General features: G+C 38.5%; 1 protein-coding gene across 1 annotated transcript in view; it reads left to right on the top strand.

The window, feature by feature from the left end:
• Positions 1 to 13,721, top strand: part of maml2 (mastermind like transcriptional coactivator 2) — a 53,239-nt gene extending 39,518 nt beyond the window's left edge. The window contains exons 2-5 of the mRNA XM_023351744.1: positions 1,118 to 2,314; positions 11,418 to 11,582; positions 12,144 to 12,252; positions 12,344 to 13,721. Of these exons, the coding sequence (XP_023207512.1) occupies positions 1,118 to 2,314; positions 11,418 to 11,582; positions 12,144 to 12,252; positions 12,344 to 13,170 (2,298 nt within the window). The 3' untranslated portion in view covers positions 13,171 to 13,721. The remainder of the gene's footprint in view (positions 1 to 1,117; positions 2,315 to 11,417; positions 11,583 to 12,143; positions 12,253 to 12,343) is intronic.
• The last annotated feature ends 271 nt before the right edge of the window (positions 13,722 to 13,992 follow it).

Raw genomic sequence — 13,992 nt, 5'->3', positions numbered from 1 at the left:
AGATTAAGATTTATTATTTTGCGAACAAGTTCATAAAAATAATTGGTTCAGTGTTTTGCTTTGCTAATGGATAATAGTTTTGTGGAGTACAGCAGAGTGACTGGAGCTGTGAGTCAGGCTATATATTTATGCGTAAATGAAGACATGAGCATGGCACAAAAGGAAATCAGATATCTGCACCAGCATGTTAAGCAGAATCTCAGCCACAAAGGAAACTCTGCCATCTAACCAAGCACAATGGTGGAAAATATAATGTATGCAAATGAGGGAAACAGACAAAGAAGCTATTCTTCCCTTCCACAGTCTGTATCAGATTCCTAACCATCTTCTCATCCCATTCACTGCCTCGAACTACATAATCAAACGTGTCTTTACTGCCTCATTTCTGTTCTCCAAATGTTTAAATATGCTTCTTATTTGAAATTATCTATTACTTTTATGTGATTGGGGGATTTACAGTTATGTAAATAAATAGATTTTTATTATCTAGTTGCTTTTATTTACAACAAACAGCAATAAATTCTATGTTATTAAAAAAATTGTAGCACAAACACCTGCTAAATTTGGTAGCAGTTATCAGAACCTCAGTAAGCAGATATACCTTTTTGCTGTGCTGGGAATTTATAGTGTTATAAAGTCATCCCTTGTAGATTGTTATTACTAATACACCTTAAGCCACCACATATGTTATTCTTTTAGCAAATAACTTTTTTTTAATCTCCATACTCCAGTTAATGATTAAGCTAAAATTATGGATGTTTACTACAATAATTGATTCACCATAATTAATCATTTCAGCCCTACTTAAAATTGTAGTAACTTTTTAAAGGAACTTTCTTGTGGTTTTGAAATTGCAACTTTTTAAAACCTTTCAATATCTTGATCTTAGTAACCACCCCGTGTGTAATATTATATGCTACAAAACTGTATTTGTAAGAAATGCCTATCTTTATTATACCGGTAAATAGGTCTTCTGTTAAGAAAAGCCTCTTCCTGAATTTCACTAGTTGATCAGATTTCCTACTACTAACAGCAGTGCCTCAACTGCAAAGTTGAATGGAAAATGGATTGATTGAATGTTTGAATTACTAATATGTTACTCTTTTGTGTGTTGTAGCTTCAAGGATCTTTGCGAAGGAAAATGGAAGGAAACACACCAGGACTGAAGCAGAACGGCCTCTCTTGTGCATTCTCAGGATCCGACTTTAAGCGTGTCCGTTTGGACGCAAGTGGCCTGGGTCAGGGTTCCTGCAACCACAACTTAACCCACCCTCTGCAAGGGTCCTCAACCATTGGCTTGCAAAGGAAGAACTATATGATGCCCCATGGAATAGGGTCTGACATGTTCCACATGACTCTGAAAGAAATGAAAAAGGAGCCCCAAGAGATTCAGTCTTGTGGCCACTCAAACTCTGAGATGATTTTCGACTTCAAAGATGAAGGTAGCGGGCAAATTGACCCAGAACTCCAGGAGCTGTTTGATGAACTGACAAAGTCCGTGCCTCCTCTGAATGATTTTGAGTTTGAGAAGATTCTAAAGCAGGACGATACCTTTGGTTTGGATCTAGGTCGGCCAAATTCAGCAGGAGCAGCAGCCACTCTGTGTTCCCCGGTGGACAAGGTGATAAAGACGGAGCACTCGCAAGATTTTGGACAGGGCCACAATGGTTCACCGCAGCTTCGACCGGCCTCAGCAGGTCCCTCATTCACATTGAACAGCACCACCTCTACCAACACGTCGCAGAAAGGCAATGCCCAGACCGGACACAGCAGAACCATGCCCTGCTGGCCAGAAATATCCCACGCACAGCAGCTCAAGCAGATGGCAGCAAACCAGCAGCAACCAGGTGCTCTTCTACATCACCAGCACCAGACCCAGCATGTAGGAATGACCAGCTGGACTACAACCATGAGCCCTCAACCCACCACCAGCAGCTTCGCCAAAGCAAAAGTCTCTAACCAGGCCACACTCAACCAGCAGAAGATGGGCTCCCATAATAAAGGCATCAGCAACTGCCTGTTTAAGTCAAATGGGCACAATGGCTCCCATCAGCTAGACATGAAAGGTCTCAGTTCCAAGCCCACGTTGCACTTCAGCCCCAAAGTTTCTCATTCCACCAGTCAGTCCATGTCTATCATGACAAACTCGATGACCAAGACGGAGCAGCATCAACAGTCACCATCGCCGAGCCAGAACCAGGCACATTCAGCTCTCCATTTCCAGAACCAACAGATCTCAACGTCGAGTGCCGTCTGTTTACAACCCAAGTCGGTTTCTGCTGGACTGCCATTCAGAATGCCTCAACAGCAACAGGTAAGACCTTCAGTCAGGTATTATCTCCTCTTCAAGATTATAAAATGTAGATTTAAGCTTGAAAAGTTCAAGACGAATGAAAAATAATAAAATTCATTTAATTCTACTACACATGAAATACTTTTCACAAATAGAGCAGAGCTGATTGTCCTTATCAAGAACAATTGGATTAATTCAAGTGTGTTTGCACATTAGCACATTTCAGCACCAAGGCAGTTCAAAGTGCTTTACACCATAAAAACGTAATAGAGTATTTAATTACGAAACAGCAAAAAACGTTACATTTTGTCAAATGCCATCATCAAAATTATCAAGCAAATATACATCAAATATATTTATCAAAGCTCCAGTTATTAAGAATCAGATGCAGCTTTAAGTAAATGGGGTTTTAGTCTTGATTTAAAGGAACTCAGTGTTTTGGCTGTTTTACAGTTTTCTAAAAGTTTGTTCCATAAAAATGCAAAACAGTTTTTAATTACATGGCTGTTTATGGAAGCTTTAATTTACAAATCTCGTATTATACAGCACCCTGGACTTTTTTGACACGTGGTACAGCACTTATCTGATCACTCAAAGCACTAGAGTCACTTTCACCCAGTAGCACTCACTTTCATCCATCGATATGCAGCCTGGGGTTTAGAGCCTTGTCCAGGGGCACACTTACATGTGGTAAGTAAGAAAACTGGAATTGATCCCAGAAACTTCTGACCACAAAATCTCTACTCTTCCCATTGAGCCACAGTGGCCGCTGTCATCAAATACGCATCGACTGGTATTTTACAAATACCAGTGGAGCTTACACTGCTAATCCCTAATGTGATGCTGAGGACAATTTAAAATATCAACTCTGTAACGTATTTTTTTAAATATTAGACAAAAATGTATTTAACACTCACTGGAAAAGAATTTTAAAAAGCAAAGAAAACTAATTATTTGACTGCAAATATGGATGTATTGTTCTTTTATCCTTACTTTATTTGTCGTAAAGTTTAAACATTTACACTTATGTCTGTACGCTGGGAGTGCTTGAAAATTAAGTCAAATTCCTTGTTTTTTCGCACAATCTTGGCCAACAAAGCTATTTGGATTCTGATGTTACCTTTGCTCCTATTAAGAAGAATTAATGGTGGCAGGAAAGCTGGAAAAAAAGTTATTCATGTTATTATATGTTCTCATTTCAGTTTTTAAAGAGTAGTCGGAGTCAGTCAGTATTGACAGGCCAATTTAATACATTTTATATTTTTGAAAGCGCCTTTCCCGGCACCCAAGGACACCGTACTAAATACACAAAATCCATTAAAAGAAATAATAAATGAATAAAATCACTTGAATATATTCATTTTTGTGCCCAATGAATGAGGAAGCCACAGATTACTAATTAGATGTTTCCTAAACATTGATCATTGTAAAATGAAAAAGAAAAATTACAAAAATGCTTCAGTTACATTTATTTGCACCACCAACAGTTTTGTTGGTGGGACTTATGATTTCTTCATTTTTAAACTAAACTTAGAAGTTATATTTTTTTAAATCTATTTTTCAGTTTTTAATGTATTGAAAAGTAGATGGATTCTATTTCTTTTTTTTTTTTTTTTTACAAATCTCACAAAGAAGCCAGTAAGTGAGTAGTGCACAGAATGTAACACCAAATATTGAAAAATTAAGATAAGTGGTTACAATTACATCCATAATCTGTAGTGTTGCTATGAAACTCATATAAATACCATTTGAAAGCAAAATCACACACCTAGGTACAGTAAAAGTAACACACTGCTTAGTCAGACTTCATATTTGGAATTGTCTTCACTCGGTTTCCCCCGATTTGCAGCCGCCCCGCTGCCTCAAACAGCTCTAATGTAGTTCTGTTTGTTTTGGGACCTGCTCTTCCTAATGTCTCCACCTTGGCTGCTGCGAGTCTCTTCGAAACGTCTGTCCCCTGCAAGTGTTTTGACGTTGACACAGATTGCCAGAGCATGGCGAATTAACATGCAGGACTTCTAATTTCTTTGCTTGTCGCGGTGGCTCCCTGTCAGGGCGCAGATATGCGCAGCGGGATTTGCTAATTGGAGGTTGTTAGCTACAAGGGACAAGTGGTGGAAAATGACAGTAATCTTCTTAGCCTGGTGCCGGAGGTTGAATCGCTGATTTGTTATGATTGGAGGAGATTTAGACTGTCCCTTCTTTCATTTTATGCGCCAACACTATCTGCGACTGCCTTTGTGTGAAATGATAATGTGAGCCACACAGAAAGCTCTTGTAAAGTGTGCAGATCAAGGGAAGTGCCTGAGCGACCGGGGGAGGATGGGAGAAGGAGGAGAAAAGGAAGGGAGTTTTAGACATCGAAGTAAACGAGTGAATGGCAAATCATGCTTTAACGCTCTTCATCTACTATCTAGATGTTCTTCAGTCATTCTTGCATCTTTCATGCAACTTTCTGCAATAGAAGATGTTTTAAAAACTGTCCTCCATCCAAGCTAAGTACAAAAAAATTAAAAACTGATCAAATTATTAAAATCGCTCAAGAAAAGATGTGAAAGAGGTAAGACGAACAATGAGATTGCTTACAATTTGTAAAAAAAAAAAAAAAAAAAAAGTATAAAATAAATAAATTCCTTAAATAATACATACATTTGTAAACCACAAATACAAAAAAAGAGGGAGAAGAGACAAATATATATATATATTATTCATCAGGATAGCATTGAATTTATTTGGTGTCAGAATAATAGAAGTATAAGAATATGTTGTTGCTAACTTCATATTCAGAGATTGACCAACACAATGATTGCTGCTCTTTTAAAAGTTTTCTGGAAAAGTCAACATGATGTCACAACTTTGGAAGCTTCTGACCTCATAACATTTTAGGTAGTGGAGGTAAATATACAATACATGCAATGTGGGCCTCCAAACATACTGCATCTTTATGTACAATTTCCAGATGCCTGACGGCGCCACATTTATCTGATTAAATCTTTATATTAAAGCATAAAGCTTATAGGAATCATACAGAAATAGAGGTGAAAATGCCCCAAGAGACATTTCAGTCTGTCAATGTAGACTAAACATGATTAGGATAAGAAATTAGAAATACAGCTAATAAACAAAACTTTGGTAAACATAGTAAAAAAGTGTAAGTTAACGAAACACATGCATGTTTTTTTTTAAAGTTTTAAATACAAACATAAAAATGTGTAATTTTTCCACTCATTTCAGAAAGTGAAACTCATAAAATAGATTCATTTTCATTATTAAATGAAATATTTCAAGTCTCTATTGTAATTTTGATGATTATGGCTTACAGATAATGAAGGCTCAAAAGACTTAGTCTCAAAAATTTACAATATTACTCAAGAAGTTAGAAAATTATGTTTTAAACAGATATATGAGGCTTCTGAAAAGTATGTTCATTTCAATACGCTCAGTACTTGGTCGGGGATCGTTTAGTTTGAGTTACCACATTAATGCGCTGTGGCCTGGAGGAGATCAATTATCTCACCTGCTTGGGTGCCTTTTCCTTCCACTCAACTTTTACACAACACCCAAAATATAGGAGACACTGAATTTTAGATCTTTATTATCTGCAAGCCATAATCATCAAAAATTATAAGAAATAAAAAGTGTTGAAATATTTCACTCTAAGTGCAATGATTCTGTATATTTCAGTTTCAATTTATTTTCACAATATTTATATATTTTTAGCTGTACTTCTAAATTGATAAGCACATATTTAAAAAATTATAGAATAAAGTTATTACACTTATGGAAAACAGGAAAAAAAAATGTTGCAGATATCTCTGCCCATTCCATTAAATTTAATTTCAGCTCATATGAAAGTAAATTTGGTGTCATTTTGGCAAAATGACATTGCAGATGTCTGAATGAGCATCTGAATTTACAACAAACTGGAGGCAGAAGATGGAAACTGTTATCCAAACACGCTGTGGGATTCCAGCGATACAGCCATAGCGAGTCGTTTTACCAGCATGTCAGAGCCGCCAGAGGCAGGATATTCAGTTTGACCTGATTTTTAAATGCAGCAGCCTTGTGTGCGACGAGAGCTAAAAGAGAGAGGTACAGAGAAGCTCTTTCTATTTTATGACATTTCCATCTCACCGACAGCAACAGCAGCTGCCGTTGCTCGTTCCTCGTGCTGACACGGCTCAAATGCTTAGCTGGGACAACAGGAGGAGACCTGTCAACACGGACGTCATCCGCAACAATCCTGACGATCGTCAAAGTGATGTCTGGGTTTTGGTTATGTTCTGTCAGTTTTCATAGAACAATACAGATTTTTACTGATGTCATTAACAAAACTTTGAGCAGACATTTGACTACATTTCTACTCTCTTAATTTTTTCAGTAGCACAGAAAGGATGGTTTTAAACACATCTGGCTTGAACTGTAATATTTAGTCTGTTGGAAAGACGATATTGGGGCAAATGGGATTTCCAATATTATTGGTTGAAATAAATTCACATTTTCAAGCGTAGTCTATTTCTCTCTTGTCACTACAGTGCAACTTTTAATATTTTTGGCACCATTATCTGTGTCATGCAGACCTAGACGACAAATACATAGAACTGTATTATTTTAATGTTTACAAGATGAAATGATTCCAGAACACAAATAAAAACTAACGCATCATAAAAAAAAGTCTTAAAAATGTACTTTGATAAATTAGACGAAAAACAAAACAAAACAGACTCTTCCAAAGCCCTTTGAATAACCTCAGGACTTAAGATATTGATGTTATGAGACTGCAGTTCAGTTCAAAGGGGGTAAGGTTTCTGGGACATCTTCCCCTAGGACCTTGTATTTTACATGAGCTTTTTTGTTTTGAACAAATTATGCAAACACAGTGCTCATATTGAAGTTGAAAAAGTAACAGAGAAAACAAACAAGAGCCGCATTGTAATTTTAGAACGTCTGTTCAAAAATGCAGATAATGGTGTTTGTCTGTCGCAGTCAGCTGGGACAGGGTTAAAAATCTAGCTAATGAGGAAAAGGAAAAAATAAAGAGCAAAATCTTTTCCAAGCTGAATTAATAATGCCAGAGAAATTAAAGTCCTGAAAGAACAGCTTGATCCCTCTGTGTAACAGCAGTGACCAGCAGTGGGCTTCCTTGCGCTGAACAAATCTGTGAACCTTCATTTGAACCAACACAGATTGGTGTTTATTTAAGACTTTTAATAGTTTTATTTCTAATATTCACTTTCTGAATTATGTTTTGTGATTGTAGCAGTGCTGTGCCTATTGATTCCTTATTGTTTACATGCATAGGACCCCAAACAGTTATTGGCCACCCCTGGGTCAATAACTGTTTGGGGTCCTATGCAGAATTTTAATTGGGGGCTCTCTTCCTGTTGAAACCTTAAATGAATAATTCATAACTGTCTTTTTCCTGTCATGCAAAAATATATGTGCTTGTACACAGAATTGAAAATAAGAAAGACAAAAAAACATCTCATTCAAGTAAGGCAGATGGTTGTTAGTCTTTATACTCAGTTAGAAAGTGACTACAAGACATTAGCTTCTTTAATAAACTTGTAACCAGCAAGTCAGGGACTCAAAATATTTTGCTTTTTCCAATCTGTGAATGCACCACAATAAGCACTATCAGGTCATGCTGACACTTAAAACTCTTCGGTGAGAAATCTGTTACTGAGTGAAATAGACTTGATGTCAAGTCAGAGGAAGCTCTGAGATATAAGAGTCAATGTAAAGAAAATTGTTTCTGCACTGACATGACCAGAGTTCATTTGGTTTCAGACACAGTCTGGTGATAGTCCAGCAGACTCGGCTCAATTGGGGTTCATTTGTTGTGTCTTCAGATGATTCAGTTCTCTTTCACACTGCAGTGTGTCACACTTTAATCTAAACCCTTTGAAAAACCTGTTTGCCTGTGGTGGCGCTGCACCAGGAAATTATCAAGGAAATGACACAAAAACCTCTGAAGAAGACATGAGCGCAAGTTTCTTCTCAACAAAATTCAAGCAAAAATGGAGTAGAAATTTTCTGTTGTCTTTGGCTAAATAACACGAGCCATTTCTCCCGCTATCGCTAGACTCTTGTTTGATTAGGTTTTATTTACCCAGAATACCCGATTCACTTCCTGCTTTTGGAGCAGTCTCCAGTCCGACTATTCAGATTTATACCACACCAAAGTTCACTCCAGCTGATATGAGATCCACATCAGTGTCCAATTGCACTTTCACACCTCTGTTAATGAACCAGACTTTCTAGACAAACAAACTAGAATTTGATTAAAACAGACAAAACTGGACTGCTGTAAATGCACCTTGAGACTTTCAGCAGTGAGACATATTACCGAATAGCGACCTATTTGGTAATATGCTTTTAACGAGACATAGGAAGTAACTTCTTGCTTATCTAAGAAAAAAATCAGACTAGAAACAGGGTAATTGCTCTTACCCATTGTCAAAATGGGAAGGTCAAAAGAACAAGGCATTCAAGTAATGTGTGTTGATCTTTACAAGTCAGGAAATGGCTACAAGAAAGAGGGTACCTGCCAAAACTTGTCCATATGTCCTAAACATTTTGCTGATGATCTTGTGGCACCACCTCCTTCAGTAAGACTGAGAGCAGGGCCCAGTGGGTTGAGCCAGCAGGTCACTCTGGCAGCACTGTGAAGGGAGTACTTGTTTCCTGGGAAAAGGAGCAATGGCCAAGTCCAGATGCCGAGGCCCTCCCCAGGGACAGCATCCTGAGAAGACTGGAGGAAGTGCAGTGTGAGAGCAGGCGAGGCCCGCGCAGCCGCAGGATGAGGGGCTAAATCACTCGGCTCCCTCGCTCTCGAGCCTGAGCCACATGTGGTATTCATTTAAAACAAGCTTGGGAAGAATAAAAACGGGAAAGGGGGGGGTGGCGGCGGGGCACGGAAAACAGCTTTATGACACATCAGGATTAAAGGATAACTGAGTCGAGTTAAAAACACCCTTTCTTTGGATATTTATGTACAACAAGGGTTAGGTGGAGTGAGCCCTTTACAGTTTTTTAGTGATGGTCACCAGTTCTTCCACAATCACTAATTGGAGAGAGTGAATCAAAACCTCAGAGCAGAAAGGAGAGATCTGTTTTGATGTTTCGCTCAACGTCATTACCAGCCTTGATTTACTGTGTGGGTAAAAGTCAGTCAGAGAGGCAGAAAATGTTAAATTCTCTGGAAGTCATATGAGTTTTACCCCCATCATTCTCTAATCTGAGTTGTTACTTCTCACAATGTCAGGCCATTCATTTAGATTCGCTCAAACGCACTCATGCGGTGAAAATACATAAACACTTTCTTTTTTTTATTCCTTTTGAGGGATCACAAAATCACCGCCCTGTGGTTATTCATTTTCTGCTAAAAATGTCTTCTAATAGCTTTTTCCAAATGCGCTGTTGGATTTCTAATCCATTTCACCCTGGGAAACATTTTAAGTCAACACAATGACTGACGCTGTACACACAATGTGTTGACTTGGATTTAGTGCACATTAACCTCCTTCGTGAGCAGTGTGAGGGTGTCCTCACATTGCAAGCCCGACACTTGGTTCTCTTGGTGCGTCCTGAACGGTCCGCTCTGACGCCTAGAAAGCCTAAGATCTCAAACAGCAGTGAGGCTGAGAGCTTATCTGCAAAAACATACGAGGAGGAGTTTTTGGATGTCTCAATTAAATCCGAGTGTGGCAGGCTACAACATTTTAATCAGCGTCACGAGCCAAATGGATTTGCAGAGGATGGGATGTCTCCCTGCCAAAAGCACGCAGTGATCAGTAAAGGAGAGCTTATTAAATGGAGGTGGTCACGGCGCTGGCGCTTAACTTCCCATCGGCACACATTTCCTGCTGTCTCAGGGATTTTTTCCACTCTCTTTAGACACAATTATCAAGGGAGAGGCAGGCCTTGAGGAGGACGCTCTCTCTCTCTCTCTCTTTTGCTCATCCCCTTTCCAAAAAAAGCCTCTTTCTCTCTCTCTCTGAGTCTCCCTTTCTCATCTGCAGAGGGAGTAGCCTTGACCACATTCTGGAGTCTGAAAAGCATATTTCACACAGATATTTAGTAGCTTGTAAGATTTCGCCCTCTTGTGGTAGATATGTGTTTTTGCATTGATTCAGATTTTCCTTGTTATGGCTCATTTCAAGACTCTTGGCAGGGACTGAATATTTTACACACTCATCTGCACTTTTCAGAAACGCCATGAAAAATGTTATGCATTTATTTATTTTGCCAATTTGATTCAAAAACCAGAAATTCACTCTACAGATTCACAACACGGAATAAGTATTAATTGATGTCAATGTTAATATAGTTAATTAGTCATAAAATATATTTTCTCTGGAAAATTAGAGAACATATTATTAATTAAAACATATATATATATTTATATTACTGCTGCTTTCACAGCTGTAAAGCAATAACTGAGAACTGCCACAAGTACGCTGTTTACTAAAGGTAATTGCTACAGAAGTTGGAAATTGACTGTGTATTCAGACATTTTACTGAAAGGTTTGGTGAAAGGAAAAATGTTATAGAAAAAGGTGCACAAATCTATTCTAGTACTTAACAAGGCTTGAATTGTAGCTGGAGTCAGAGCTTCAAGTGTTGCCACCTATAGGCTCATCTATGATATAGACTAGAACGGTTCCACATCTTGAGCTAGGTCACTACTGAACCAGAGAAGTATGTATTAAATATTGTCAAATGGAGGATGAGAGACAGACAAAAATACATGCATGCAATGCATTAATCGTCAGCAGATTCACAGGCTTTTCTTCTCTACACTATGCTGCAATTATGCGCTAATTTATTTACTGTAAAGTACATGGATAGGCTTTCAGTAGAGTGACATCTCTGTATTAAAAATGTTTCTATTTGTCTTCAGCATTTTAAATTATGAGCAACTGAATTTAGGGTTTTTATTATTAGCTATAACCTGTAATCATCAAAAATAAACACTTCAAGCATATGACTTTGTGTAATGAATTTATAGAATGAATTTCACTTTTTTAAAATAATTTACTGAAATAAATTAGCTTTTAAATGATATCCAACTCTATTAAGATTCTTCACTAAATAATCTTTTATTTTTTCCTCTATACAGGCTGTTCCTGCTGGTCCTAGGATGCCCACCAGTGGAAGCTTAGGAGGCCTACCAGCCCCATCACAACCGCAGCCGTCAGCGCCTAGCAACCAGCAGAAAGGCCCGGCCAGAGGCCCACCCATTCAGAGACAGGTTAACCTGCAGCAGCATTCCATCAGCAACACAGTAAGCTGCGTTTAGAGCTGAGAGAACTGTTCAGCAGTGGTCAAGCAAAGGCTGCAACTAACAATTATTTTACTAATCAGTTTTTCTATCAGTTATTTTTCATGATTAATCGATTAATCTGATTTTCAAAAATGGACACATTTTTCAGATTTCTTATAAACCACTTATTCAATATTAGAAATACATTAGAAGTAACAAATAAAAAGCGAACAGGTTTTTTCTGCAGCTAAAAAAATTCTTCTAACATCAACATATGAAAAGCTCAGCATTTCTGTTTGACTTATCAATACAATGTAGAGCTAATCTGGTGAATATTATCTGGATTAACTGATTAATAATTTGATAGCAAAAGGTGATAGGAGATTTTTTTTACAGAATTGGAACCAGATGAAGCTAAAACTGCCAATTGAAGAGTTTTGGATAGAACAAATTTATTTATTTATTATCGATTAATAAATTGGACGATTATTTCCGCAACTGAAACATCACGATTAATCCTATTAATCATTTCAGTCCGTTAAGCATCCATTGTACATGTCTAAATTTTTCTCTGCTTTTCAGGATAAAGATAACACACATGATCAGTTCAGTCGACATCTCACGAGACCACCTCCGGATTACAAGCAGTCGAGAAGCTTGGTGGGGATTCAGCAAGCAAATATCTTTCCAGGTACTCTGCTTCTAAACATTCCATGCAAATTAGCATCAGCGTACATCCTGACTGGTAATCCTGAAACTGACTAGTTTTTATGTCTCTTTAGGTCAGAACCCTGCACAGTCTCCCAGCAACGGTCCTGACAATAACCTGCAGTCCATATCTTGCCAACTCTCAAGCGGGCCTACTTCAAAGATGAGCCCCTTACCATCGGATCGCAGATTCGGTATCAGGCCAGACTGCCATCCAAGTTCCTGTATCGGCCAGTTCCAGCAGCAAAACAGTCACGGTCGTATAGGACTGAGTCAAAGTAAACCGAGGTTCCTGGCACCAAGCACACAGGGGAAATCCTTTGGGATGAACAATGTAGCAGGTGTGCAACATCAGAGGGCAACAGCTGACTTGCATTCCTCCAGGGTGCCAGTACAGAATCTAGGAGGCTCGATGACAAATGTCAGTCTGAGCTGGGGGTCAGCCAACAAGCAAGTGGCAGCTGGACTTCGGCGTCTGCCCAACCCGCTGCAGTTGCAGGGTGTGCAAGACCTGCCGAATCACCCGTACCAGCAGAGGCACATCGGACCGCCCAACCAGGTAGCACCAGACGCCGGGATGCCATCCCTAGGAGACGCAGGCCAAGCCAGACCGAGTCAGGCCATGATGGGCTGTCCATCCCCTCTGGGAAACCTGAGCCACGCCTCTCCTGAACAAAGGGTGCCGGCAGCCAGCTTTCCAGATGCCAGTCCCAGTTCAAGCAGCTACCAGAACAACAGATCCAACCGTCTGACCTTTGACTTCCTCCCGGAAGGGGACAACACAGTCCCTGGAATCAATGCAGACTCAGACTTCATTGACTCCCTGCTTAAGTCGGGCTCTGGAAACGACGACTGGATGAAAGATATAAACCTGGACGAGATTCTGGGAAGTCACTCGTAAGTTTAGATTACAGACTGCAGAAAATGTACCTGCATCTCAAATGATAGAGTTTATATCTGTAATGTAGAAGGGTTACAATTTGTAAGTATTGTTCAAAAAAATTTTATAAATCCAAATTAATTGTTATTCATGTAAACAGATTTTCTTGGTTTTGTATTTACTGTGAAATAAATGTATGTTTGTGTTCGCAGTACATATCTGTCTCCGGTATATTCCCCCAAGAAACTGCTTTCCTGTTTTTGTTTTTGTGGACTGTATTTCATGCATTAGTGCTGTTATAACATCAAAAAATACACACTGTGAAAAGGAAGTTACTTCTAAAGTCACTTGGCTCTGAGTTTCTTACCCCACATTTAGCATGTTCTAGTATTTACCACACTGAATTTTCCAAAACAAACGTTTTCTTTTATTGTTCGGCCATTTTCATCTGTGGTAGTTTAAAATGCTGTTTTAAATAATGTAACCCTTATTTTTCTCATGTGATATTTAATACTCGGAATAGTAATTAGGGAATATAATACATGTAAGTAATAAAATTTATTTGAATAAAATAGAAGTTTTTCTTTTTCTTTAACAAGACTTAACATTAAAGACAGGTTTCACACACTACACGCTTTCACTGTAGTGTAGAATGACTTGTAGAATAAAAAAATCACTTAAATAGAACTTGCCTGACAATATGAAGGAGACACAGATCTCCGTCTAATGAAATTAAAGAACAAACTAGATATACAGAATGAGTAACATTATCTACAAATGGAGAAAAAAGTACACTGCTAAACTTTTAGGAATGACCCACCTTTCAAAATTTCTCCAACAGTG

This window comes from Xiphophorus maculatus, chromosome 18, assembly GCF_002775205.1.
Source record: "Xiphophorus maculatus strain JP 163 A chromosome 18, X_maculatus-5.0-male, whole genome shotgun sequence".
NCBI classification, from domain to species: Eukaryota; Metazoa; Chordata; class Actinopteri; order Cyprinodontiformes; family Poeciliidae; genus Xiphophorus; species Xiphophorus maculatus.
This window is presented reverse-complemented; position numbering and strand designations above follow the sequence as displayed.